The following is a 25,931-nucleotide window of genomic DNA, read 5'->3' on the forward strand; positions in this document are numbered from 1 at the left end:
AGAGCACCAAGGGCTATGCAACACATTGGCCATGGTCTATGCTTTATGCTCTTACTGGTACAGGAGTACCAAAGGACCAAACATGGGGAATAAGAGCACTGAAGGCTATGCAATGCATTGACCGTGGACAATGTTTTGTGCTCTTACTGATATCGGAACAAAACCCAACAAAAATAAGAGTATAAAAGCACCAAGGGCTATACAACATGTTGACCATGGTCTATGTTTTGTGCTCTTCCTGTTATAGGAGCATTACTTTCTTTTGTTAATGCTGTGCTGTTGTTGTTGGCACACAACTTGAATTAGTTTGAGGACAGACTTTTTTCCCTCTTTCTTTCAGACTTGAATGGCTCGTTTGAACAGCAACCTCTCCTCCTGCATCAGCACTGACTGGATTGAATCAAGTCTTGAGGTCAGCTTCGAAGGGAAAAGAAGAAAAGCCCAAGAAGAGGGGACATTGACAGCCCAGCAGGCAGTGTGACTGATAGCAGAGGAGAAGCAGCGTTGGGCCGTGCCATGGCCATGCTGGTGCTGGTAGACCCAGCAGAGCCTCTTCCCAGAGCCTGGAGCACACAGCTCTGTGAGGGATGGCCCTTTGGGTTCAGTAATGGCAGCACTGTTGGAACATAAAGCATCAGCCAGTGGGTGATGTGTCTCATTGCATCTCTCTGTCTTTCTTCCTGCAGTGCGGACCCTGAAACCAGAGGTGGTTCTGTGCTCCAGCATCACCTCCATGCAATGTGAACTGGGTCACCCCCCAACTCCTCTCTTCCAGATGTAGTCCATGGGAGACTGAAGTGATACTGGGAGTATAAACCAAGCAGAATGGAAATCCACTGAAAGCAATGAGTGTTGTGGGCTGCAGTGTAAGGAAATGGCACATTCTGTGGGGTTGGTTCCCCACCACAGGTGCTCCCCAAGAGCAGGTGATGGCACACAACATTCAGTGCCCACGTGCCCATTCCTGCAACAGCAGAAAACACTTTGCCAAAGCCAAGTGCTGCTGCTGATAAAAGGAATTTTAACGCCGGTGATTACATTACGTGCAAAATAAATATGTACACATGCAAACCGTGTTGGCAAGTCAGGTTTGGGCAACACTGCTGACCTGGCAGCAGCTTCACACCGTGTGCTGGGTGTGCACCCAGTCGGGGTGCCAGAAGGGTCATCCTGCGGGGACAGGGTGCCATGGCAAGCTGTGCTGGGCTGTGACAGCCAAGTTATACCACGCCATGCCATAGTGCCCATGCCATGCCATTCTGAGCTGTGCCAGCAGCGCCGTGCTAAGCCCTGCGAGCCAAGCCGAGCCACACCGAGCTGTGCCAGCCATGCCCTGCCAGCCGAGCTCTGCCATGCCTTGCCAGGCCATGCTGTGCCACACTAATCCGTGCGATGCTGAGCCGATCCGTGCTCCCCTGCGCTGCGTTGCGCTGCGCCGGCGGCCGCTCTCCCCCACGCGGCGGCGCGGCAGCGGCGCTTCGCTCCCCCCCCACCGGCGCTCTCCCCGCCCCGGGGGCCCGGCCGGGCTCGGATTGGTGCGCGGCGCCGGCCCCCTCGGAGCGCGGCCGCCATCGGGGCTATTTGACGTGTCGGTCGGGAAGGGGAAGGGTTTTGTCTCGCCGGGGCCGCAGCCGCCGCCGCTCCGCCGCCCGCCCGGCCCGGCCCGGCCCCGCGGAGCCCGGCGCGCCGCCCGCCGCCGCCGCCCGCCCCAAATGAGCGGTGCCCCCGGCGGACCCCGGCCGAGGACCCCGCCGAGCCGAGGAGCCGCGGGCGCCCCGTCGCCCCGGCCGCCCCCCGCCGACCCGCTGCGCCAGGCCAGCCGGCTGCCCATCCGCGTCCTGAAGATGCTCAGCGCCCACAGCGGCCACCTCCTGCACCCCGAGTACCTCCAGCCGCTCTCCTCCACGCCCGTCAGCCCCATCGAGGTCAGTGCTCCCCCCCGCTCCCCTTTCCCTCCCCGTTCCTTTTTCCCTTCCCGTCCCCACGCTCTGGCTCGCCGCCCGTCAGCCCCGGGGTGGGACGTGGGATGGGGTTGGGATGGTGGGGGGGAGGGCCGGGCCGGGGGGTGCCGTCGGGTCCCCCCCTGACCGGCGCCGCGTTCCGCTCCGCCCGCAGCTGGACGCCAAGAAGAGCCCTCTGGCGCTGCTGGCCCAGACCTGCTCGCAGATCGGCAAACCCGACCCTCCGCCCTCCTCCAAGCTGAACGCCGTCGCCTCCGCCGGGCTGCCCGCCGCCGACAAGGAGCCCTCCGCCCGCCCCGCCGCGCTCAAACCACCGGGCGGCAGCGGGGACTCTCCGCCCGAGGACAAGTCCAGCTTCAAACCCTACTCCAAGGGCGGGGAGCAGCGCAAGGAGGGCCCGGACAAGGCCGGTTTCCGCGTACCCAGCGCCGCCTGCCCGCCGTTCCCCCCGCACAGCGCCGCATCCCCGGGCGGCTCCCGCGGCGCGTCCCCGCAACACGCCGAGCCCAAGGGCGCCGACGACAAGAAGGAGCCCGAAGCGGGCAAACCCGGCCCCGACGGGGCGAGCGGGGCTTTGGGGCGCGGGGCGGCGGCGGAGCCCGGGGCTCACGGCGAATCCCCCGCATCGGGCCGCAAATCGGAGCCCCCCGCGCTGCCGCCCGCCGCCGGCCATGTGGCCCCAGTGTCTCCCTACAAGCCGGGCCACTCCGTCTTCCCTCTGCCGCCTTCCAGCATCGGTTACCACGGCTCCATCGTGGGCGCCTACGCCGGGTATCCCTCGCAGTTCGTGCCCGGCTTGGACCCCAGCAAAGCGGGGCTGGTGGGCAGCCAACTGCCCGGGGCGCTGGGGCTGCCGGGGAAGCCGCCCAGCTCCAGCCCGTTGACCGGGGCCTCGCCGCCCTCCTTCATGCAGGGATTATGCCGGGACCCGTATTGCCTGAGCTATCACAGCGCCTCTCACCTGGGCTCCGGCAATTGCTCCAGCTGCGTGCACGATGCCGGCAGCCTGAAGAGCGGATACCCCCTGGTGTACCCAGCTCACCCCCTGCACTCCGTGCACACCACGCTCTCATCCGGCGGCACCCCCAGCCTGCCCGGCCACCCCCTCTACACCTACGGCTTCATGCTGCAGAACGATCCCCTGCCCCACATATGCAACTGGGTATCTGCAAGCGGACCCTGCGATAAGAGGTTTGCCACCTCGGAGGAGCTGCTCACCCACCTACGGACCCACACGGCGCTGCCGGGAGCGGAGAAACTCTTGGCCGGTTACCCCACGTCGGGGTTGGGTTCGGCCGCTTCCTGCCACCTCCATCTCCCACCCGCCGCCCCCGGCAGCCCCAGCACGTTACCGGCCTCCCTGTCCTTGAGGAGCCCACACACTTTGGGACTCAACAGGTACCACCCTTATGGCAAGAGCCATTTGCCTGCAGCCGGAGCTCTCCCCGTGCCGTCCTTGCCGGCTGCTGGACCTTACTACTCCCCCTATGCTCTCTATGGCCAAAGACTGACTTCAGCTTCTGCACTGGGATATCAGTAACCACGGCAGCCCCTCGCTGAGCCCCCCCCCAACATCTCCCTCCTTGGAACTGTGTATTTATTTACTGTATGTTAGCTTAAAGCTGGGAATATAAGTGCATTAATACACCAATGAATCGATGGTATGCAAAAAAAAAAAATAATAATAATAAGTCTGTGTCCAAAAAAAAAAGAAAAAAATAAGAAAAAAAAAAAACAAAAAAACCACCTTTTTCTTTACAGGTTTTTGGGGCTTTGGTTGATTTTTGTTGGGTTTTTGGTTGGGTTTTTTTTTTCCCCCACTATTTCTTTGCATTGATTTTCTTTTTTCTCCCCCTCCTTCGTTTTTTTTCTCCCCCTTCCTTAAGAATTTCTTGCATGGCTCCCAACACAGACGGGGAGGAACAAAAAGAGACCCAGATTCAACCACGTTTCTTCCTCCTCCCCCCCACCCCCCCCTTTATTCCTCGTTGGGATTCAGTTTCTCTCCCTTTTGTGAACTTAACAGATGTAATTTTTATTATTATTATTATTATTTTAATTTTTAATTGTGTTTTTTTTTGCGGGGGGTTGTTTTGGGGTTTTGGTTTTTTTTGCGATGTGTTTTGGGGCTGCGGATGGAGCAGCCCCCGCCCCGCGGCTCCAGCCCGGCCCCTCCGCGGGGATGAACCCCCCCCCCCTCCATTCCCATCACCCTCCTCCTCCTCCTTCTCCCCCCGGGGCTACGGGCGCCCACCCCGACGGCGGCGGCGGCCCCACGGACGGAGCGGCCCCACGGACGGAGCGGCGGCGGGCGCGGGGCCGCCCGACCGGGAGGGCTGCGAGCATTGCGGGTGACTTAAGAGCTACGGCTTGGTAAGTCTTATTTTGTTAATAAATGAATACTTGGTTATATTCACCCTCTGGTGTGGTCTCTATTCCCAGCGACCCCGCGGCTTTTGTCCCTTTTCGCCCGGCGGTGCGGGGATGCGATGCGGGATGCGGGCTCCATCTAGCGGTGCGGGGATGCGGGATGTGCGGGGTCCGGTGCGGGATCGCGCGTGGATGTGTTGCGGAAGGGGGAAGAGAGAGGGGGGTCCTGGGTTTGTCCGTGCGTGGAGGCGAAAGAGAAGGTTCGAGAGTTGTTGCGAGGATCCCCCCGCGGCCAGATCCCCCCCCGAAGCTGCACCCCATAGGAATTAAGGCTTGGGGACCCCCCTCCCCACCACCGTCCCCGCGCCCCTCCCCGGTTTCGTGTCAGTCCCACCCACCTCTATGGGGCCGGGGGCTGCTCTGCTGAGCCCACCCCAACCAACACCTGTACCCAAAGCTGCTCCCCGCAGAGCCCCGCAGCTCCCATTGCCCCACATGGCTTTTCCTTTTTTTCCCCTGCTGTTGAGTGCTTTGCTCCTGTTGCATTTTTTTGGATGAGTCATGCAATTAATCCCAGTTAATTGCCTGCTCTATATTGCCTTTTGCCCCGCGTTTAAATTCCTTTGTGTCTTTCGAGCTGGAAAATAATACGTTTAAAACAGAGACTTGTTTGGCCAATAGGATTTTCATTTTGCCTTCCAGAGAGCAGCCAGGGGCTGGGTGATGGCTGGGGCTCCCCCACTGCATGTAGGGCAGGTGGGGGTCCAGCTGCCCCATGGCTGTCAGACCCCAGTTTTGGGGTCTGTGGTAGATGTAGCCCAGGTCTGGTTGGTGTTGGTAGCATTGAAGGCCTGTGTGCTGCAGGACAGGGTTTGCTTCTTGCTCTGCTTGAGCTGCCAGGCCCCGCTGACAGCCATCCCCACATCCTCACTGATTGCCACCCCTGTGGGCATTGCAGGGCAGTGGGCAGTTGTGGTATAAATCATAAATCACTGCAGCTCTGAAATCCCACATCTGGTGCAGCCCTGTGGGTGTCTTGCTCCCCTTTGCTTTGAGGTGTCCTCGCTGTGTGTGCTCTGTGCACCACGGCTGCTGTGCCCACAGTGTGTGGGATGTGCATGGGATGTGTGGTGGCTGTCAGGGTTCTCCATGCCAGATCTGCTTAACCCCACTCTACAGAAGGGTCTCTGCTTCCCATTTCTCCCCAAACCCCCCTTCCCAGCTCCAAATCTGAGCCCATGCCTTCTCTGCCCCCCCCATCAGATTCGATGCTGCTTCAGTGCATCCCATAATGCTGACGGCTCCTCGGGGAACTGCTTTTCCCCTCCCTAAAGACTGCAGCACCGGGGCAGGCATGTGTAAACACTGCCAAGTATCATCTGATAGCAATCGACACTCAGGGCTCTATCTGCAGGGAAATGAGTGCGTTGCTGATATATTAAATAACTCCCCACCTATCGCCTGCCCAGGTACTGCAGAATTCATTTGATAATCAAGAGTGCTGGGATGCACTTTATTAATCATTCTGTCTAACAACCCGCACTCCGCAGTTTCGGTTTGATTTGATTCAATCCTGTCTTTCTGCAAAAATATATGGCTGAGTGGGTCGGGTAATGTATGGCTTAATTTAGAGTTGTATGGGCCTTTGAATTACCATTTTCATCACGTGCCGAGCATGAATGTGTTGCATCATTTAGAGGAAAGAAAAGGCACCAGGTTTCCAACTTCACCTGGAGGGAACAGGGACCAAAAAGAGCCTTTCAGAGCCGGGCTGGGGCAATGCAGGTGGGTGTTGGGCCACGGAAGGGTGTGTTGGAAGCTGTGCTGGCAGCGAGCGGAGCTCGGCGTTGCATAACAACAACTTTTCTAGCCAGCCCTGAATTGCAGGAGACCTCCAGCGGTTGACTCTCAGGTGACCCCGATCCCCGCGGCCGGCTCTAATAACACCAGCTGTCAGTTAGCCCGGCTCCGACCGGGGAAGGAAAAAGCACTGATTATCCAAATACAGTCATTAAAGGGGAAATGTGTTTTTAGGACTGTCAGAGTGATTAATGAGGGTTAGCAATCCTTGCAAATGCACTTGTTTAGTCTAACTGGCAGCCTCTATTTTCCTATTGATTTATTGCAGCGGTTGCTGAGGCCGCAGTGTATGGAAGCAGTCGGACACTCCGCGCAGTGCGGGATGCACGCGGGTTCCTCTTTGCAGGGTGCGGGCTCTGCCCCAAGCAAACAAAGGCAGCTCTGTACCTTGTGCCGGGGTGGGACATGCGCTGCACTCAGCCATACTGAGCTCCTTGTCGGTATCCCAGCGGTACGAGCCATCCTTGCACCCAGCAGAACGTGAGCTGGGTCGGTTCGGACACGAATCCAGCACAAAGTCCCGGCGAGCTGCAGCTCAGAGCTCGGGTCGGGCTGCGGAGCGGCGGTGGGTGGATGAGAAGCTTCTCAGCTGCACAAAGCGGCTTTTCTTTCCCCCGGTGGACGCCCCGGAGAATACAGGCTCTGTACTCGGTGCCCGCGGCTCCGCTCCAGGGGTGCTGGGGGTGGAGAGCAGGGAGGAGGGCTCAGGAAGGCGGCTGTGGTTTGTCCCCAGCAGGGCTGATAGCAGCACGGTGAGGTGTGTGGGCAGGAGAAGGCTTGGAAAACCCAAAGGTGTCCAGAGCTTGTGGTGGGTGTCCGCAGCATGGAGAGCTGAAGGCTTTGAGTGGCTTTCCATGTCAATATCTGCATGCAATGGGCACACCAGCACCTTCCCTATTAGCAGGATAGAGGCTCCTCATCGCAGCGATGGGGGCACAGCATGAAGCTGCTGCTCCTCCCTGCAGCACCCAGCACGGCCGTGCAGTCCTACATCCATTGCCCTGCATCCGCTCCGGGCTGTGCTGGTGATGCTCTTCGTTACGGTGATGCATGGTTAATAGTTATCTCTCTGTTTATTATCATGATGAATAACTGAAGAGTCGTAATTCTGTATACACAAATGTTTCAGCTAAACGCTCGCTGGAGAACGCTGGGGGAGAGACGCTGGGCTGACAGCTTCGTTTACAGAGTGTATTCCTTCAGCTCCATTCGCAATAACAAACAGATTTCCACAGACCATAATGTTTTCCAATGCGCTGTTTATGGAAGCCGTGTGCCATGACTTCACCCCATGTGATGGCGGAATGCAACCTTGGTGTGGATGGGCAGATGTGACCGTGGGCACCCAGGGAACCCAATTGGCTCAGTATTCTATTTGCAGACCCAGCAACTCCATGGAACCCTCCTGGACCCCACGCTGCAGGAGATGCTGGAGCACAGCAAGAAGGAAAGGGGGATGAAAACAAGTTGGGATGCTCTCTGGATGAGTTTCAGCCTTCTCTGTGCTCCTTTCCTTTGGGAAGAGAAGAAAGGAGATGGGAGTGTGTGAGATTTGCTGCTCTGTTCTTTCATGCTGTGTTTGCTCGCTGCGAGACGGAGCTGCTGTGCTCCATTCCTGCCTTCCCATAGCAGAGAATGGAGACAGGACTCTGCCACCGAATGTGGGGACACTCAGCCATCCCATATCCTTGTGTTGATGAAGAGCTGGCTGCCAACCCAGCACCTGGGAGCTCTGCTGGGCAGCACTCCTGTAGAAGTGATGAATTGTTTCTGCTGGAGCAATTGTTACCTCCACGGGTTTCTGTTCCAGCTCAACACAACCCCAGTGACGTCTGTGGGTGCAGAGGGACAGCAGGACAGCAGCCAGGCCCGGCTTCCAAGGTGGAACAAGTCATGTTGTGTGGAAAATGTCTCTGACATGAAGCAAAGCGCTCGCTCCGAGGCATTGAGCTGCTGTGTTGTGGCTCCCAAACCTTCAAACGGAGCAGCCCTGCTGTGTGCCTGGAGAGCAAGGAGCAAACGTGGTCTGTGTTCAGCAGCACTGTCCCTAGGAAGAGCTACAAGAAGAGCCCAGGGTCCCTTGGAGCCCCAGCATCACGTTGCTTTACCCTGTGCAGGAGGAAAGCTCGCAGCCCTTCGTGCTACAGGGGAAGCTCCCATAGCACTCGGACTCAGTGTGTTATTTCTGGGCTCTGACTCACGCTGCTGGAACGATTTGGGGTTTGCATGCAGTGAGAAGTGCTCTCACTGGGGGGTGTGGAGAGAACTGGGGGGGGGGGACGGAGCCTGGGATCCATTTACAGGGGTGCTCAGTATATAGGGATGCTCAGCATGAAGGGGTTCAGGATCCCCCATGTTCACAGCTCACATTGCACACTGTTGCCCTTCCATTGCACCCAGTGCAGCGCAGTGATTCGTCAGGGGGGGCAGAGGCACAGATTTCATGGAGCTCAGTCCTATGGGTGCCATCAACATCCCACATCCCACCCGGGGATCCCGTGCTCATCCCTCTCCCCTTCCTGCTGTGCTTTTATCTCTTCTGTAGGTACCAATGGAGCCGTCAGCACCGCGGTACGACAGGTTGCGGGAGCCGGGGCCCCTCGAACAGAGCAGCCTTGTCTGTCAGAACCGCCTGACACTCCCCATAATGGCCAGATGGATGAGACTCTGAAAGTAGGACCCGGCGCGTTTTCAACTCTATTTTGGGTGAAAACACTTCTTGAAAGATCTTGAAAGGAGCTGGCAGTTGAGGAGTTCCAATGATTAATGAGTGCTGGCTCTGCAGGGCGGGTTGCTCGCGCCGTGCCAGCAGCCGCGCTGCTCCAGCAGCCCCAACCCCACCATCCCCCCCCCATATACATACACACACACACACACACACCCCATCGGCTCTCCCGGAAATGACACCAACACGACAGGGCCAGCATATGGAAAAAGTTAAATATAAATGACTGCTGAAAGAGGCCTAGCCGAGCGGAGTTAGTTAAAGATGTTTATGGATTCAGAAACACGGGCCTGCATATGTATTTAGAGATGACAAATGTGATTCAATAAGTAAAGAATTTCTCTGTGGGTTGAGGCTCGGGCGCTGGGGGGGCTCTGGGCCATAAATCTGGGGACAGCCTCCTCTTTCCTTCTCCTTTTTGCTTTTTTTTTTCCAGGATCAGAGCAAAGCGCTGCCTCTGTTCCCATGTCCCCGTCCCCTGCCCTGCAGCCCTGCTTCTTTTATGGGTTTTTACCCCAAAATGGCTCTTGTTGCCATGGCACAAAGGGTGTGGGATGCCCCCCATTCCCACAAGCTCATGCAGACCCAAAGTGCTGGCAGAGTTCATTGCAATGCCATGGGGTAGGGGATCCCCTCTCAGGTGAACCCAGCACTGATCCCTGCACCCCTGGTGGACCACACTCATGCAGCTGGACCCTGCAGAACTGTCAGCAAATGATTAATGACCAACAGTCCCCAGGGCTGCCCCTACCAGAAGCGTGTGCCCCATGCTTCGTGCATGCTTTGCAAGTTCATGCATGCACGCTCAGCCTTGCAAAGCACAGCACGCTCAGCCCAAAGTGGGGACCCCCATAAAGCCCCTATAGAACCCATCCAGAGGAGGGGTGTGCAGGGCAGGAGCTGTCCCCCCATGTCTCCCCCTTATCCCCCCACTGCTTTTAGGGGGTCAGCACCCAGCCGGACTGCTGACCTCCAGCCACATTCCTTTGTCCTGATTTGATTCGTGAGCAGCATTTGGCTGGGACACAGAGACAGCTAATGAGGGACTGAGTTTATTGCAGTTTGATTTTTCTGTTAAAACAATACAATAAAATAAATGCACTTGGAAATCTGGTATGTGTTTGTACATAGGAGATTTATGGCTCTGGAGGCTTCCAGAGAGACGCAGCCTTTCATTCCCTTCCTTATTGGAACAGATCATATTGCAGGGTTTAAAGGGCTCTGGAGCTGTGATTTATTTGAAGGGAGAAACCAGGGAAATCCAACTATCTGTTCCCTGGCTCAGATCATCCAGTGACTCCTGGCCAAGGGAATGGATCTGCACCTCCTCCATGGAGCATTATTTTTTTCCTCCTGTCACTCGCCTTCTCCCACTCTAAATATATCACTAAGACTCTGCTGACTCCTGACCTGGGCTTCAGCACCTCGCCGAGGCTTCCCCAGTCCTTCCTGGAATCCCACAAATAAATCAGTGTCCTGGAGCCCTTCCTGAGCACCTCTGCTGGCTGGGACAGGGCTGTGTGTGGCTCTGCTCGATCCAGAGCCAATCCTGCTTCCATCCCCAGGATGGGGCTGTGGATCCACACCTCTCAGTGTTCCCCAGTTCCAACCCAGTGTCCCTCAGTGCCACCACAATGTCCGTAGTGCTACTCCAGTACCCACCCCAGTATCCTCCCAGTGGTCCCCCTGGGCAGGATGAAACTGTTCCCCGTGCCAAAAACTGTTGTTGTTTTGGGCTTTTTCTTAAGCAATTGCATTTGCAGGCAGGGTATCTGCTGGGGTTTTGGTGCAAACACCCTCCCTACTAACTCAGGGGCTTTGTGGAATGAGCACTTTGGGCCCCATTAGCAATGCCTACACCCAAACAGGGGCCTCTCTGCCCCTTTTTGGGGTCCTGCAGCAGGGATCACCCTCTCCTCCCCACAACACTCTCTGCTGCTGCAGTTGCAGGGACGATCCATGTGCCATTCTCACGCATGTTCACGCTAAATCTCCTTTCTCTCCCTGGCTGAGCTGTGGTTTCCAAGCACCATTCATCATTTCCCTTTAGAAACCAGCACTGGGGGGGCTGGACACATGGCTCCTTTATGCTCTGGAAGGGTGACCTGGCACTCTGGCACCCAGCCACAGCACTGGCGTCTGTGGGGCGAGCTCTGCCCCCAGCACAGCCCCCCCTGGGCCAGCCTTGAATTGCAGCACATGGAATGGGGCGGACGATCCTCTGGGCTGGGATGCAGAGCCCAGTCTCCCCGTGCCCCTCTGATGGTGTCATATGGAACAAGGACCCCCGTGCCCACCATCCAGAAGCAGGCAGTGAGTCAAAGAAAACTTTTCCTGACGTGATTGCAGCGTGTGTAAATAGGTGCATCGAGCACATGTGAGCAGTTTCCTTCATTTCCAACTCAGGACTGTCAGGGGATGATTAATGGCCAACGCCAGAGAGCTGCCTTGATTGCCAACTGCTGTATTGTTAGCACTGACATGTAACGAGCCTGGACATACTTTAACACAATTCTGCACCGTAATCTGCAAATAACGTTCGATAGACTTAATTTGTTAAGTATTCTCCCCCCTCCTCCCTCCCCACATCCTCCCTCTCCCCACCTTCTTTTCCTTTCAAAACACCATGAAGTGGATGGAGGGCCCCACACCATCCCATAGCCCTGCAGGGGTGGCAAGGTGTGCGAATGGGGATGGGATGGGATGGGATGGGATGGGATGGGATGGGATGGGATGGGATGGGGTGGGGTGGGGTGGGATGAGATGAGATGAGATGAGATGAGATGAGATGAGATGAGATGAGATGAGATGAGATGAGATGAGATGAGATGAGATGAGATGAGATGAGATGAGATGAGATGGGGATGGGGATAGAGGTGAGAATGAAGGTGGGAATGGGATGGGATGGGGATAGAGGCAAGAATGGAGGTGGGAATGGGATGGGATGAGAGGGGAATGGAGATGGGATGGGCATAGAGGTGGGAATGGAGGTGAGAATGGGATGGGATGGGATGGAATGGGATGGAGGTGAGGATAGAGGTGAGAATGGAGGTGGGAATGGGATGGGATGAGAGGGGAATGGGGATAGAGGTGGGAATGGAGGTGAGAATGGGATGGGATGGAACGGAACGGAATGGAATGGAATGGAATGGAATGGGATGGAATGGGATGGAGGTGAGGATAGAGGTGAGAATGGAGGTGGGAATGGGATGGGATGGGATGGGATGGGATGGGATGGGATGGGATGGGATGGGATGGGATGGGGGTGGGAATGGAGGACGGGGACAGGAATGGGGACTGAGCAATTGTGATCATTCCACCCTGCTGCTCCCCACATGGCTGCACATGAGGTAACTTTAAACGCTGAAGCAGGAACCACGGGGACAGAGTTTTTCCACCTCTATTCACAACTGTCAGCCAGTGATTAATGGCCAACAGGCTCGAAATTGCCTTTATTGCCAGCTTGGTATTGTTACTTGTGACAGTTAATGAGGTTGGACAGACTTTTACACAGCACTCACTGTGGGTCTCAGCCTCTCTCCTGCTGGGCTGCTGCCGCCAGCACTGGGACCATCCTGGCTGCCCTGTCCTGTGCTGTCCTGCCCTGCCCTGTCCCATTCCATCTTGTCCTGGTGCAAGGCAGCAGGTGGCAGTGGCTGATGGTGACGATGCTGACAGGAGCATCTCAAAGACCTTCAATTTTTGCAATAAACCCCCCAATAGATTTTCACTTCTATGGGATGAGGAGGAATGGGCAGAGCTGAAAAGGCTTTGAGTGTGGGTGCAGTGTAAAAGAGTCTGTGCTGTTGGGGCAGACACCACTGAATGTTCCTGGCCTGAGGTGGAGGAGTAATGATTTCTTTTGGCTTTATTTTATTTTTCAGGATTATTACAAATAATATTTACCTTTGTGCTCTCTCACATCTTGATGCTGTTAAACACGTGGCCACAGCTGGTTTCCTATTCTGGGCAATGATATAGAGCCCATGTTATGCAGCAAAGCCTCTCCTGCGAGCCAGAACACCCCACATTTAAACATCTATTACTTTGCAATATTATATGAGCGCATTTTGCTTCAGCTCAGAGCAATTTCCTAGTTTACTCTTATTAAACTGAGCGGGGCTGAGCAGAGGCTCATGATTTATGAAACACATACGAGATTCATTAAAACCTTTAAAGATTTAATACATTTTATCAGGGCCTTAAATCTGGGCAAGCATTTCTTAAAAGTCTTATGGAGAGAGTATTTCATCTCGGGCGCCTTTTTGCGCTTATTTAAGAGCTGTAACATTTGGACAGACAGAGCAGATCCTTCACTCCCTATTTGTGAACAGCACCTATTCCTGACAGCTTTGTGATACACAACCCAGGGAGATCTATCAATAGAAGAATGACATTGTGCTATTTATTGGCATTTTATGGTCCCTCTATGTTTTCAAGCCCAACTTCAACAATTACAGGGGTGGGAATGTGATGCATTTCACAGAATCACAGAATCACAGAATGACCCGGGTTGGCAGGGACCTCAAGGATCATGTAGTTCCAACCCCTCTGCCTAGCAGGGCCACCAAACATACACATTTACTAGATCAGGTTGCCCAGGAGACCCCATAGATCCTCATAGAGACACCATAGACCCCATAGAGACTCCATAGATCCCCATAGAGACCCCATAGATCAGGTTGCCCAGGGCCCCATCCAACCTGGCCTTGAACACCTCCAAGGACGGGGCATCCACAACCTCCCTGGGCAGCCTGTTCCAGGGCCTAACCACTCTCCTAGTAAAGAACTTCCCCCTAACATCCAACCTAAATCTTCCTTCTTTTAACTTAAAACCATTTCCCCGTGTCCTGCTATTGTCAGCCCTTTCCAAGAGTTTACTCCCCTCCTGGGAGTAAGTTCCCTTCAGGTATTGAAAGGCTGCAATGAGGTCATTTCTGCACTCTGGATGGCTGGGAGTCCCTATAATGAGAGCAGAGTGCTGTTTGCTGGGGTAGAAGGGGCAGTGTGAGCTGATAGTGGGGTGTAAACCCATTGGGGTGACTTTGGAACTCATCTATGCCCTTCCCCAGCATATTGGGTAATAAATAAATAAATAAATTGGGGAATTGGGGATCCTGTGTGTGAGCAACAGGTCAGTTCATGGGAGAACCTCATGCAAAGTGACTCCATAGAGATGAGATTCAAAAGGAATGGAATAAAACCCCGTGTCCTCCACCAGCACCTCGATCCGGAGCGTGCAATGAGCTGCGGGTGGAGCAGGCGGGATTCGAACCTGTGATCTTCAGTCCTTCGTCTCTCTATCGCCCCCTGGCGGCTCACAGCGGCGTCGCGCTTTGTTAACGTCACAGACGCGCCGTTGTAAGGCGGGCGGGCGCAGCGCTGCGCCGCGTCGTGCCGAGGCCGGGCATGGCCCAGCTGGGTGCCATCGCCGCTCTCGTCCTCAGTTTCCTTGCTGCCGCCTTCTTGTCCGCCATCCATAAGATCGAGGAGGGTCATATCGGTGTCTACTATCGGTAAGAGGCGGCTGCGGCCTCCCCCCGGCCTCCCTGGGCCTCCCCTCGGCCTCCCCGGGCCGGGCCTCCTCTCACGGCCTCTGTTCTTCCCATAGCGGCGGCGCGTTGCTGACCTCCACCAGCGGGCCGGGCTTCCACCTCATGCTGCCCTTCATCACGTCCTACAAGTCAGTGCAGGTGCTGTGGGGCCGGGCTGGCTTTGTGGGGTGGGTTGGGGTGGGATATGGGCCCACACCGAGTGTTGGTGAGGTGAGGAGCTGCCCCTTAAAGGAGCGTTTCTTCCATCGTTTTCAGACCACGCTGCAGACCGATGAGGTGAAAAACGTTCCCTGTGGTACGAGGTGAGGTGCTCGGCTCTCATTGCCTGTATTGGTGGGAGCCTCATCCTTCCCTTTCCCTCCCTTCTCCTTGTTCTCATTGCTTTAACTCCCATACTTTGAGCTCCATGGGTTGGGTTTCCCACCATCCTCCTACACCAAAAGGCTCCTTAATGCGTAGTCCCACTGAGAATGTTTCTATGCAGCCCATATCAGTGTCCTTGCACTGCTTGTATCCCCTGAGCTTCCACATATGGAGCTATTGCAGGCTATTCCATGCATTGGGAATTGGGAATGTGATTCTTGGTGGTCACGAAGCCTGAGCTCACATTTAATGGGGATAAATCAGGGTTCTGGTGTGGGGTTGTGCTGGGGTTTGTCGCAGCGGTGCGTTGAAGGATGTGAATGCTGTGCTCAGCCCGCTAGAGGGGGGTGTGCTCTGCTTAGAGGCTGCTCTGCTGCAGGGCAGAGCTTTCCTCCTCCTACAAACTTCCCCCCCTTCTTTCTTTTCCCCTTCCTTTCACAGTGGAGGAGTGATGATTTACTTTGACAGAATCGAGGTGGTGAATTTCCTGATCCAGAGCGCAGGTGAGTTCTGTTTCTGTGACCCTGCGAATCCTGCCATCCACAATGGTGGTTATTCTGCTAGTGCCAGGTGAGGTGAACAGCTTTTGTCTGTTAATTTAGAGCTGTACTGCAGTCATTCCCCTGTGTGCCTTGTGGAGTTTGAACCTTAAACCAGCTCTCCCAGACACTTTGTTTAATCCTTCTTGCACATACTTGTTCTGTGCTGCTGATTGCTTCACCAGTAGCTGAACGCCATCCATTGCTTCTTTTATTTATTATTATGGGCTTTATGCTTCAGTGAAGGACTTATGATTTGATTAACGAGATGTGCAGCTTGCACTGGAGGCAGAGAGCAGCAGGTTGGAATGTGACACAGAAGGAGCAGGACCTTCATTCAGTCTGCATTCTGCAACTCAGACACACCCCATGCATTTGCTGGAGAGTGATTCACAAGATAATCAAGAGAAGGTTGCTATTACTGAGATGTTGTTGTGTTTTATAAGGCGTGTGGCTGAATATTGATTAGGGTGTGATGAAATATTAGCAGTAATTAAAATTCCTCTGATGAAAGTGATTGTGGTGCAGCCTCTTCTCTTTTGGCTGCTTTCCTCATTGCAGTCCAGCACTACATTTCTTGCTGCACTGACCAGGCCATAAACATTTGACTGCCAGCACTCAGCCTGCCCTGTGGTGTCCCTCTGTCCCAGCTCTTAATGTCAATTGCACTTCTTTTGCAGTATACGACATAGTGAAGAACTACACTGCTGACTATGACAAAGCTCTCATCTTCAACAAGATTCACCATGAGCTTAACCAGTTCTGCAGCGTCCACACGCTCCAGGAGGTCTACATCGAGCTGTTTGGTGAGCTGCCTCTCTGACCTTTCACTATCAGGTTGATGGCTCCTTGGATGACATCTCTGCAAGCTATTTGCATTGTCTGCTGGTACAGAAGTCTCTAGTTCCAGCTGGGGAGCTTGTTGTATATTCATCTTGTGTCTGTTCTGTTTGGAATCGCAACTGTTAACCAGTTATATTTACTTCCTTTTATCTTTCTGCAGTGCTTCACTGTATTATATGGAAGAAAAAACAAACCCAAACCTGTCAGAAGTAGCACAGGGGCTAGAGAAGGGGGTAGGAATTCTGCTGTACTATATGTGTTTAGCAAATACAGCTGGTTGAGTCAGTTGCAATATTTGCTATTCCAGATGGAAAAGGCGGTCTTTTGTTCTTAGCTGTTTAAAAGAAGAAGGAGAAGAACAAGGGTGTGTGTTCCCTGTCTCATTAGTTTAATAGTTTTTTGTATCATGCGCATTGCTGTGGTTCCTGGGCACGGTGAGTGTGTGCTGCAAACCAGAGCTGTGTGTTAAGGGCCTGCTAACCTTCCCTTTTTCTCTGCAGACCAGTGGGAAATCAGGCAGCACAAACACTAGGAGTGCATTACAAGAGACAGCTTGAAGAAAAGTGGTGGTTTCTTGGTAGAAATTGTCCAGTCTCTGCCAGTGCTGAGTGTTTTCATTATGGCTTTAGAGTGAGAAGAAATCCCTTCCAGCATCTGGCAGTACAACAGTGCTGGCTGCGGATGAAGTGTTGCTGTGAACGGTTTGGACCCAAACTGTACAGGATTAGTGGCTGAGATTTCAGTGCCAAGTGCCTGAAAGAGCACGAGGTGTTTGCAAACCACTTCTCTGTTTAAATAGCCAAGCTTCTTGGAAAGCCCTATCCCCTTTCTGATGGGGCCTATGCACAAAATACAGAACTAGGGCTCAGTTTGCCTCCTGTTCCTTTATGGGGTTGTGGTGAATGTGCTGGTTCTTTGTCAATGGAGGCTCCAGATGTCGGCAGCTGCTGATGACAACTGCTTGAAATGGACTCAAGACAACCAATTTGCACAGAAGGAACTTGTATAAGCCCCTGTGTAACTCTTTCAGTCTGAGCTGAAAGTTTTCTGGCTCTGGAGTTCTGAAATGGGGCACAGCCCATTTCAAGCAGACTTATGTCATTCTCTGCCCCCACATCTGCAAGCAGGTGCAGGAAACTGATAACAGCTGTTTCCTAAACTCCTGGCTGAACTTCATTATGAGTGTGAGTTCCAGCTCGCTAAACTGGGACCAAAGCAAATAATCAAGGAGTGCAATGTGATCACTTTCAAGGCTATTTCATTTTTATTTTCCCTTTGAATTTCTCAGCAGGCCCCAACTGGAAACACTGCTATCCTTAGAGCTCTTCACTGAAGGAGGGTTTTGTTTTGTGCTTCCTTTTGAAATTTCTTAGCTATGCTGGAATAAACCATTATCCATTCAGCCAAACAGGCTTTACCAATGAAATTGTTGCAGCCTATTAAAATAAGTCATACAGCCTCTTTACATTTCTGCCTTTCCGTTCTCTTTGCTGCTGGCACAGATATAGTTCCTAATCATTCAAGATTTAGCTGGATCAGATCTGCTCCAGAACCTAGTTGGGAAGGTATCAACAGGGAAGTGAGTTAAAGCACAGATTCTTTGCCATAAAAATGCTACTTTTGGCTTAAAGAAAATCCAAACTGTAGGTTATTGAAAAGTGAAGAGAACTTTATGCTTGCCACATTTCTTTAGTCTTTCCCAAGTTCTTGTCATTGGTCACCATTGCTTGACATGCTGAAAAAGGTGTGAACGTCCCCTGAGGTCAGGGATGGTCTTTCTCAGTCCAGCATTTCAATCTCAAGCTTACATTTCTTACTTGCTTTCTTTCCTCCCATCAGATCAAATTGATGAAAACCTTAAACTGGCATTGCAGCAAGACCTAACCACAATGGCCCCTGGATTAATTATACAGGTAATCAGGGTTCTGTTTGGGGATGCATAGATCACGAGGGGTAAAGGCTAAGAGGGAAATAGCAAGATGTAACTCTTAGAAAATTCCCTGAAAGTACAGACTTTGTACATGAGGAATGAGAAGTGTCCTTCCTGTCCCCCGTTAGCTTTGCCTTGTTGGCTTTCTTTAAGTGATACCCTCCATCCTAGCTGATGCAGGTTGTTCTCCTGTCAGGAGATCATTCAGTCCAGCTTGCTCTGCAGAGCATGTAAAAGCTTTGTCTGGCAGAGCTCACCACAAGTGTGAGCTCCCCCACCCTCTGCAGCCTCAGGGCTGTTTGCCTTTTGATTGTTGGCTGCTTGCCTATGTTTTCTTCTGTCTCTCTTTCCAGGCAGTTCGAGTTACAAAGCCAAACATCCCTGAAACAATTCGGAGGAATTATGAGCTCATGTAAGTGCCTGAGACTTGCACCTTTGTGTTACCAAAAGGAGTCGGTCATCCAGATTAATGTGTTTTCACAGCATGCACTGATCAGAGTGCCCTCTGCCAGGCCTGTGCTCTGCCTCGTGCTGCCTTGCTGCCATTCAGAAAAGCTCTAGTGAGGCTGCACCAGACAAGCCGTGTGTCTGTAAGTGGCTGCAGGTCACTGCTGAGGGTATTACTCCATCTTGAGCACTTGAGCGCAGTTATTTGCCCAAGGGCTCCTTCCCCTTGACACTGACTCTATTCTAAAAAGGCCTCACAGAGCATTTGAGTGAGTGGCAGGTGGATAGATTCCACCACTAATCCTGCTGTTTGACTAGGATGGAGAAACTGTTGATTCAACAGGCTGAAGCCTTGCAAAGCTTTGGAATAACTTTCTTGAAAAGCACTTGACATACTGATCCCTTTTCAGTGCTGTGAGCCAGCTGCCTTTTCTTGCACTCAATTATTCAGAAATGCTTATGTTCTCCGAGCACTCTGCCAGCAGAGTCTGCACAGGCTAGAATCAGTTTCCTCTCTTCCATTCTGCTTGACCTTTTGCTGTCGTGGTAAGTCATGTGCAGTAAGATCACATTAGAATCCTCAATCGGCGTGTTCTTATCTCTTGCCATAAGTCCAGTTGAGAAAGATTTGCTCTTGGCTTCAGTCTCTTCCCTGATTGGGAGCAGGAGCAGACTATTCATATACTTTTCAGTATGTGTACATACACACTTTATGTGCCCTAAGCAATAAGATGGAAAAGACTTCAGCATGTAAAATGCATGCGCCCATTTGACTGAATGGTGATTTCAAAGCTGTGTGCATCATACTGGAGGAAAATAAGCTGTCACATGAGAGTTTGGTTTAAGAAAAAGCTCTGAAGGTGCACGCTCTCACTTTTTGTGGCCCTCAACACATACTTGAAGGAGGTTTAAGCCAACAGCTCATCTTTGTGGTGTGGTTGGCCAAGCTATTTCATGAACTCAAGTTTTATAACTGACTTTTCTGACACTCTAGGGAGAGCGAGAAGACAAAGCTGCTGATTGCAGCACAGAAGCAAAAGGTGGTGGAGAAGGAAGCGGAGACGGAAAGGAAGAAGGCTCTCATTGGTCTGTATGGCTTTGTTTGAAGGCAGTAGATATTGGTGTATGGTGGGGTAGGCAGCAAACAGGAACCAAGCTGGGAATAAAGGGATTTATGCACCTGGTTCACTGTTGGATGATTTCTCTGCTGCATATTTTTGCTGCTGATCTGATACTCTTCCAGAGAAGCTCAAGTTGGCTTCAGCTTAGCCCATAAATGTGGGCTGGTATGTTCTGAAGGCTGAAAGTTGTTGCCAGTGACTGCCACCAGGAGAGGGTGGGAAGGACTTCCATGGGTGCAGTTGCTTTTGGCAATAGGAGGACTGTGGTGTAACAATGTGGACATGTTCTCTTTTAATTTCAGAGGCAGAAAAAATTGCACAAGTTGCTGAAATAACTTATGGACAGAAAGTGATGGAAAAAGAAACAGAGAAACGGATTTCAGAGATTGAAGGTGAGTGAAAGACTTTCCAATAAGAGAATGTTCTGCAGTGACTTAATCTGAAGAATCTTTAGATCTAAGTTGTTCCTGGTTCTGTTTAGTTTGCATTTTGCTTTTTTGCCCTTTTTCTTCAGCAAATAGACTTGACCAGATGTGGGAACAGGAATGTTTCTTTACAGACTATGCTTCTTAAAGCTTTTTTGCAAGGGTGATCTCTCTAGGAGGCTGTACTGTTAAATTAAGAAGACATCTCATCCAATACAATGCTTTACCAAGCAAATTCCAGGACGTGAAGAGGTCTGCATTTCCAGCTCAGAGTAGTGAAGCCTTATTTTCGCTTCCATTCATTGTAGGTCCTGTCAGCCTTTGCAGAGGTCCACTGAGGAGCCAATTAAGAGTTTTACAGATCAGTAACTTCTCATTATGAAGTTATTTGTGGAAGCACAATAGGTTTTATTTCTTATAAATGTGTGTCAGGCCTTTAGCTCAGCTCTGTGCCTGTGGAGGATTCAGGTCTTCATTCTTTTTAGTGTCCCTGACTATTATAGTAGTCTAAAGAGGAAGTCTTATGAAAGCCCTCCTGTTTTTAAATGTCGTGGCTCACAGGGCTCCCCACTAATGTAGGTAAACAAACAGGGTTATCCAGCTGTGCAATCCAAACTAGCATATATTACAAATGTGTGGGTTCCTTTTAGAGAAAGAATCTCAACAGATCACATCAAACCAGCCAGATGAAATTCATCTTAGCCTTAACATGATGGCTTGGCATCACGTCGGTGTCATCTGACAGATAAAAAGTCAGAAGCCAAAAAGAGGAATGCAGTACAGAAAAGGGAAATGTTTCTTTCCTTAAATGTCGTTGTTAGGAGCAGGAAAGTTCAGTGTCCTTTGGGATCAGGCCCTTGACACAGACACTCATACTGCAGCAGAACAGCTCTGCCAACATCTGTCCATGGGGCAGAGCCTATAAAGGTTAAAGCTGCCTGCCCCTGCGTGCCAGAGCTTTAACCTCAGTATCCCAGACAGAATCCCATCTGGGGAATTGCATTAACAGCTACGCACTTCATCTGCAGAACAGACTGCTGTGCAGTTCTTGGAGTCCTGTGCAAATGTTGTGGGTAAACATCACTTTTGCAGCCCAACGGTTGTTTCGTTTGCAGCACAAGAATTAGTGGCTGGCTAGAGAAGAAAGAGCATTCTCTGCCTGTGTGACAGGACAGTAATAAAAACCTTATGTTTATAAAATGCTTTGAGGTCTTCAGTTGCAGATACAATGTATTTAGTAATACATCTAAAATGCAACAGGATGATAAAGGCAGATCCCATTTCTGGGTTCCCAGTTTTGTTCCCTCTTCGCCTCGTTGTATCCCTTACAGTTTAGATGTGGTACTTGCTGCTTTAAAAATCTTCCAGCTGTAAATGGTGCTGACGTGACTGGAAATGAAAATCTGAACATGGGAGCATTTGTTTTCTTCCAGATGCTGCGTTTCTTGCAAGAGAGAAGGCAAGAGCTGATGCTGAATGCTATACTGCTATGAAAATAGCCGAGGCTAACAAGGTATTTCTTCCTTATGCTGTGCCTTGTAGCAGAGCTCTTTACATTACTCTGTATAGAACTCAGCAGGAGAGCTGAGTTCTGTCTTGTTTCGGTCAAAAAGCCAAACAAAGACAGAGAAGTTATCTTTGAGACTGAAACAATAATTATATCCTTACTTGCAAATTCACCTTCTGCTGTGAACAGATGAATTTGTGTCAGGGTACGTGAAATATCTGGTTTATGTCTGGAGACAGATCTGTTGGATGCTAATGGGGCCATGACTCCCACTGTAGAAAGAATATCACTTTCAGTGTTGCCCTTTCATGCTGCTGTAATGAGACATGTTGATCCATTTCAGTCTGCAAGCTAGCAAGTAACCAAGGCAAGGAGATCTGCTGAGTGACAGACAGGCTTAAAGTAAACAAGTGTTCAGGTACAGAACAAATAAAGTTGTTTCTGTTCACCAAAGTAATTAGCCTGGCAAAGCCTTGTTCCTGCAAAAAAACAGAACCCTAGGGACAGAAATCACATGGATGAAACTTGTTACTGTCTACATCAGGATCGCAGGACATGCCAGCAGGAAGAATTCCTGTGTTGTAAGGGTCAGTAGAAATGGACAGAAGGTCTGAGATGGTTGTGTACAAGTTCTGTTCCAGTTAGAGTTCAGAGCATCTCCATCTCTGTGTTATGTTTGGACTGAATGTTTCCCCACCTACTTCCATTACTTCCTTATTTTACCATTCAGTTACCTGGACTTAGCTTTGCTTAGACAGGCTGAAAGAGAGGATTCTTTGAGGTACTCCATCTTTTCAGCTGGAGAGAGGATGAGCATACCCACTTGTGTTCTTGAAAGGTAGATGCCTCCTGTGCTTATGGTAGGAATTTGCTTTTGCATGAGTCTGAGCTGTTGGTGATCTGTTTTCTTTTCGTGCAGCTGAAGTTAACTCCCGAGTACTTGCAGCTGATGAAATACAAGGCTATTGCAGCAAACAGCAAGATCTATTTTGGCAAAGATATTCCCAATATGTTCATGGACTATGCAGGTAGCCAGAGTAAATTTGCAGAGGGACTTGCAGAAGGAATCCATGAAGAAGATGGGGCAGGACCCAGTGAAGACACAAAAGTGCTTCATAAAACCAACTGAAAAAGAAACATTTATATTTGTTTTATATCAAAAGAAACACGAACTGGGAAGTTCCTTTTTGTTGTTCCCTTTTCCTGTACTGAAAGAGATAAAAGAAAAATTTAATCCTCTCAATCTTTTGTATGACAATTAGACACAGTGAACTTTGGTATTTATGGAATGTTGTTTCTGGTAACTGCTAAGTAATCTGCTCCAGATATGTCTGCTAGATGCACCTCTCCCTTCTAGTGGGCTATAAACCCAGTGATTCCAGAGAGGCTAAGCTAGCTAGGCTATCTGTTCTGCAGCCAGCTTAGATGGTTAATGAGTTTTGAACTGAGGTTGTTGGTAGCAGTTGGAAGCTTTGAGATTTTGGCAGGAGGGGGGGATTGCTGCTATGACCTTTTTTTTTTTTTTCCTAGTTGGAAATTTCTAGTACTTAATTCAAATCCCTTTGAGAAGAAAACATAAAAGGTGCTAGACTTTTTGTACACTACCCATGTCTGCTTGAAGGCATTGCTCAGATGATGGGTCATTGCCTGGGAGCACTGGGACTAACAGCCCGTGGGTAACCCCAGGCCCATCCTCCCTTCAAGGTGTAGCAAATACATGAAACCAGCATTTACTGAGGTCTGAGCAAACGTGTTTTGCCTCAGTAGTGCAGTTGAGACCGCATGCACAGTGAGGTACAGCACTTCAGCTGTTACCCTGGGAGAGTTGTAAGCCTTAGACTGCGTGTCACACAGGTAGTGGCCCAAACTACTCATTTTTTGCATTTTTAACACTGGTTTCTTTTCCATTTGTCATACTTGAGGAGGGCAGAGGAGAGTTTGTGTTCATCTGCTTGGCTGAGGGGCTTAGATGTGCTGGTGGAGGCAGTGCCTGCCAGTGGCTAATTGGACTTAACTTCTGGTGCAACCAGGCTGCAAGCACGGTACTTGTTGCAGATGTCATAGACAGAAAAGAAGTAGAGAGAATGCAGTTTTTGTCTCAGGGACCCTTGCAAAAAGCCTTGCTAGTGAGAAACTGCTTGAGTGATTCATCCCACAGTCACTGCAGTACTTCTGCTGTTCTGCAAGACCAATGGGATTTCAGTGTTTGCAGTATTATATTAGGAAGAGGATGTTCAGAGAAGCTGAAATGAATGGAACATTGTACCTGGGTGGTTTTATCCACAACAGACCTTGAGATCTCCTAAGAGCAAAAGACTCAAATCTTGGTGGGGGGGGGGAAAATCACAGGGCAAATATGACCACCTCTTGTCTCTGGGCTGTTCAAAGAGAAACATTCCTTCTTTGGTCAGAACAGTGAGATGTGATGTACCTTTCATTTCAGACAATGGATTAATTTTTCATTGCTCAGATGCAAATTGGTAATAGGTCTCTTGTTTTACACGTACAAAACTTGAGGGGGTATTAAAAGCAAAAGTTCAGGGCTAGAGAATTTCTTTTCCCTCTCCCCCAAATCCATCTGCCACTTGGCAGGAGAGCCTGCTTATTAATTGCTGTTATAATTTGCAGCCAATGCATCCCTTATAAGATGATGAAAGCATAAGCACTACGTTGGTCAGGACCAACCTGTTGAATTTATGATCTTATACCCCAAACGCTTGCTGCTTTACTAAGCTTGGTTTCACATTTCAGTGTTTTAAAGATGCATTAATCATTTTAAAGAAGTAATTTACACTAAGAAATCTCATTAATTTCTGCTGCTTGTTCCAGTATTTTTCATTTCAGTTTTATTTTCCCTGTCAGAAGAATTACAGTTGATACTTGAAAACACAGAATATAAGAGATTGTCAGTTTCTGCTGGAGAAAAATCCCATCTCCTTGATGTCATCTTTATATTTGTTGGAAAATCTTAAGCTAAGGAAAATTCCATCCACAGACTGACAACACAGTGGTCATAAAGACCACATTGGGGGGTAGGCTGTAATATTGCTCACTCTAAATAGGTCTGTGCAAGAAGATGTTGAACAGAGACCAGCAGAAATGCAGGAGTGAGGTCACAGTATCTAAACCTTTCAGGGTGATCTCATTTGCTTTAGCATTGTTCTGCATTCATGTTAAGGTTTTCCATTAGTAAACTAAAACCTCCTTTTGATGAATGTGTTTTCACTGATGGACCCAGATAAACCAAGTGGTATTATAAAGGATGTTATCGTATGAGTTCACTGTAAAACAATAGCTTGGAAGAAATAGGTCTTATGGATTTTCAATTGAAAACGTTAGTGCTGAAGTATTTCTCAGAGGAAGGGGAAGAATAGAAGGATCAGCCAGTATTATTGACTTCAAACTTGCATTTTTAAAGCATTTTGGGAACCTTTGTGGTTCTGCACTACTGCAAACCAAGTCGTTTAATTAACCTATTAACAGATTAACACAAAAAGTAAGCAAGAACAAAGCTGAAATTGTACCAGTCCTTACAGGCCAGGGTTGATAGTTGCTTTTCATTCTAGTTCTATATTCTATGTATTAATTTCTTTTAATTTTCCAGTGTGGAGGTGTCGATCTTTATCCCATTTATCTCTTTCATTGTCGTTCTGTCATCTCCATAATCTTGCAATCTCTGAAGGAAGATCTAAACGCTAAAGCAGCTCTGTGTGATAAAGAAACACAGGTTTGCTGTTTGGCACTGCTATACTTGGGAACTGCTGGCAGAGGGGCATTGGTGATGCTTTACCATCGCAGCTGTGGATCTGTATACTGAATTCAAAGCCTTTTTATTTTGATACTTGCTACGATAATAAAATGGCCTTCAATTTTAAGCGCTGTCTGGTTCTTATGGGCCTTTAACACGACGAGGGGGTCGGTTTGCAGGGCTGTGGGAGGGTATGGAGTTTGCAGAGCCACTGTCACAGCAGTTTTGCAGTGAATTTAGCAGGAAATCCCTGCCAGGCTCTTTGGAACAGCTGTATAAATAGTGTTGGTGCTCAAAACAAGGGGGGGGATGTTGTGTGCATTAAATATATTTGGGCTGATAGCTTCCAGCTGGAATGTGGAACTGACTGTGTGTGCCCCAATGGGGCTCCAAGTCCCCATTGCTGTGCAGTTGTGCTTCCATAGCACAGCCCTGGGCTCACATAGGGCCTATAGGGTGAGTGAGGGGCCTGTTTTATGGTTTATTTGCTTACCTGAAAGCTGTGCCCTAAAGGAGCTGCTCTGGATATGGATGGCA

At 50.5% G+C, this 25,931-nt stretch overlaps 3 protein-coding genes across 4 annotated transcripts; all 3 read left to right on the forward strand.

The window, feature by feature from the left end:
• Window positions 1-1,546: 1,546 nt before the first annotated feature.
• Window positions 1,547-4,377, forward strand: ZNF703 (zinc finger protein 703). The gene is made up of 2 exons (XM_015883176.2): window positions 1,547-1,925; window positions 2,116-4,377. Exons 1-2 carry the CDS (start codon window positions 1,713-1,715, stop codon window positions 3,499-3,501), a joined length of 1,599 nt encoding a protein of 532 aa, XP_015738662.2. The 5' UTR covers window positions 1,547-1,712; the 3' UTR covers window positions 3,502-4,377.
• On the forward strand, window positions 4,078-10,025 carry LOC116654332 (uncharacterized). The gene is made up of 2 exons (XM_085510507.1): window positions 4,078-4,334; window positions 8,737-10,025. The coding sequence occupies exons 1-2, from the start codon at window positions 4,078-4,080 to the stop codon at window positions 8,825-8,827; spliced, it is 348 nt and encodes a 115-aa protein (XP_085366633.1). The 3' UTR covers window positions 8,828-10,025.
• Window positions 10,026-14,263: 4,238 nt separating this feature from the next.
• ERLIN2 (ER lipid raft associated 2) lies at window positions 14,264-25,521 on the forward strand. 2 transcript variants are annotated; one of them, XM_015883123.3, is made up of 11 exons: window positions 14,264-14,432; window positions 14,528-14,609; window positions 14,727-14,773; window positions 15,276-15,337; window positions 16,054-16,179; window positions 18,056-18,129; window positions 18,500-18,558; window positions 19,588-19,679; window positions 20,017-20,106; window positions 21,573-21,652; window positions 22,566-25,521. In XM_015883123.3, exons 1-11 carry the CDS (start codon window positions 14,326-14,328, stop codon window positions 22,773-22,775), a joined length of 1,029 nt encoding a protein of 342 aa, XP_015738609.1. In that variant the 5' UTR covers window positions 14,264-14,325; the 3' UTR covers window positions 22,776-25,521. The 2 variants fall into 2 exon arrangements, with proteins under 2 accessions (XP_015738609.1, XP_085366636.1); XM_085510510.1 differs by having other exon boundaries at window positions 14,528-14,599.
• The last annotated feature ends 410 nt before the right edge of the window (window positions 25,522-25,931 follow it).

This window comes from Coturnix japonica, chromosome 10 (assembly GCF_054131305.1).
Source record: "Coturnix japonica strain WE chromosome 10, WE-NBRP24, whole genome shotgun sequence".
In the NCBI taxonomy this organism is placed as follows: Eukaryota; Metazoa; Chordata; class Aves; order Galliformes; family Phasianidae; genus Coturnix; species Coturnix japonica.

Bases quoted from the DNA above. Each gene is read 5' to 3' on its own strand.
- ZNF703 (XM_015883176.2), top strand. From the start codon at position 1,713: ATGAGCGGTGCCCCCGGCGGACCCCGGCCGAGGACCCCGCCGAGCCGA. The intron at 1,926-2,115 runs GTCAGTGCTCCC...CTCCGCCCGCAG, and splicing joins CGCCCGTCAGCCCCATCGAG to CTGGACGCCAAGAAGAGCCC.
- LOC116654332 (XM_085510507.1), top strand. From the start codon at position 4,078: ATGTGTTTTGGGGCTGCGGATGGAGCAGCCCCCGCCCCGCGGCTCCAG. The intron at 4,335-8,736 runs GTAAGTCTTATT...TCTCTTCTGTAG, and splicing joins GACTTAAGAGCTACGGCTTG to GTACCAATGGAGCCGTCAGC.
- ERLIN2 (XM_015883123.3), top strand. From the start codon at position 14,326: ATGGCCCAGCTGGGTGCCATCGCCGCTCTCGTCCTCAGTTTCCTTGCT. The intron at 16,180-18,055 runs GTGAGCTGCCTC...TCCTCCCATCAG, and splicing joins GGTCTACATCGAGCTGTTTG to ATCAAATTGATGAAAACCTT. The intron at 18,559-19,587 runs GTAAGTGCCTGA...CTGACACTCTAG, and splicing joins CGGAGGAATTATGAGCTCAT to GGAGAGCGAGAAGACAAAGC.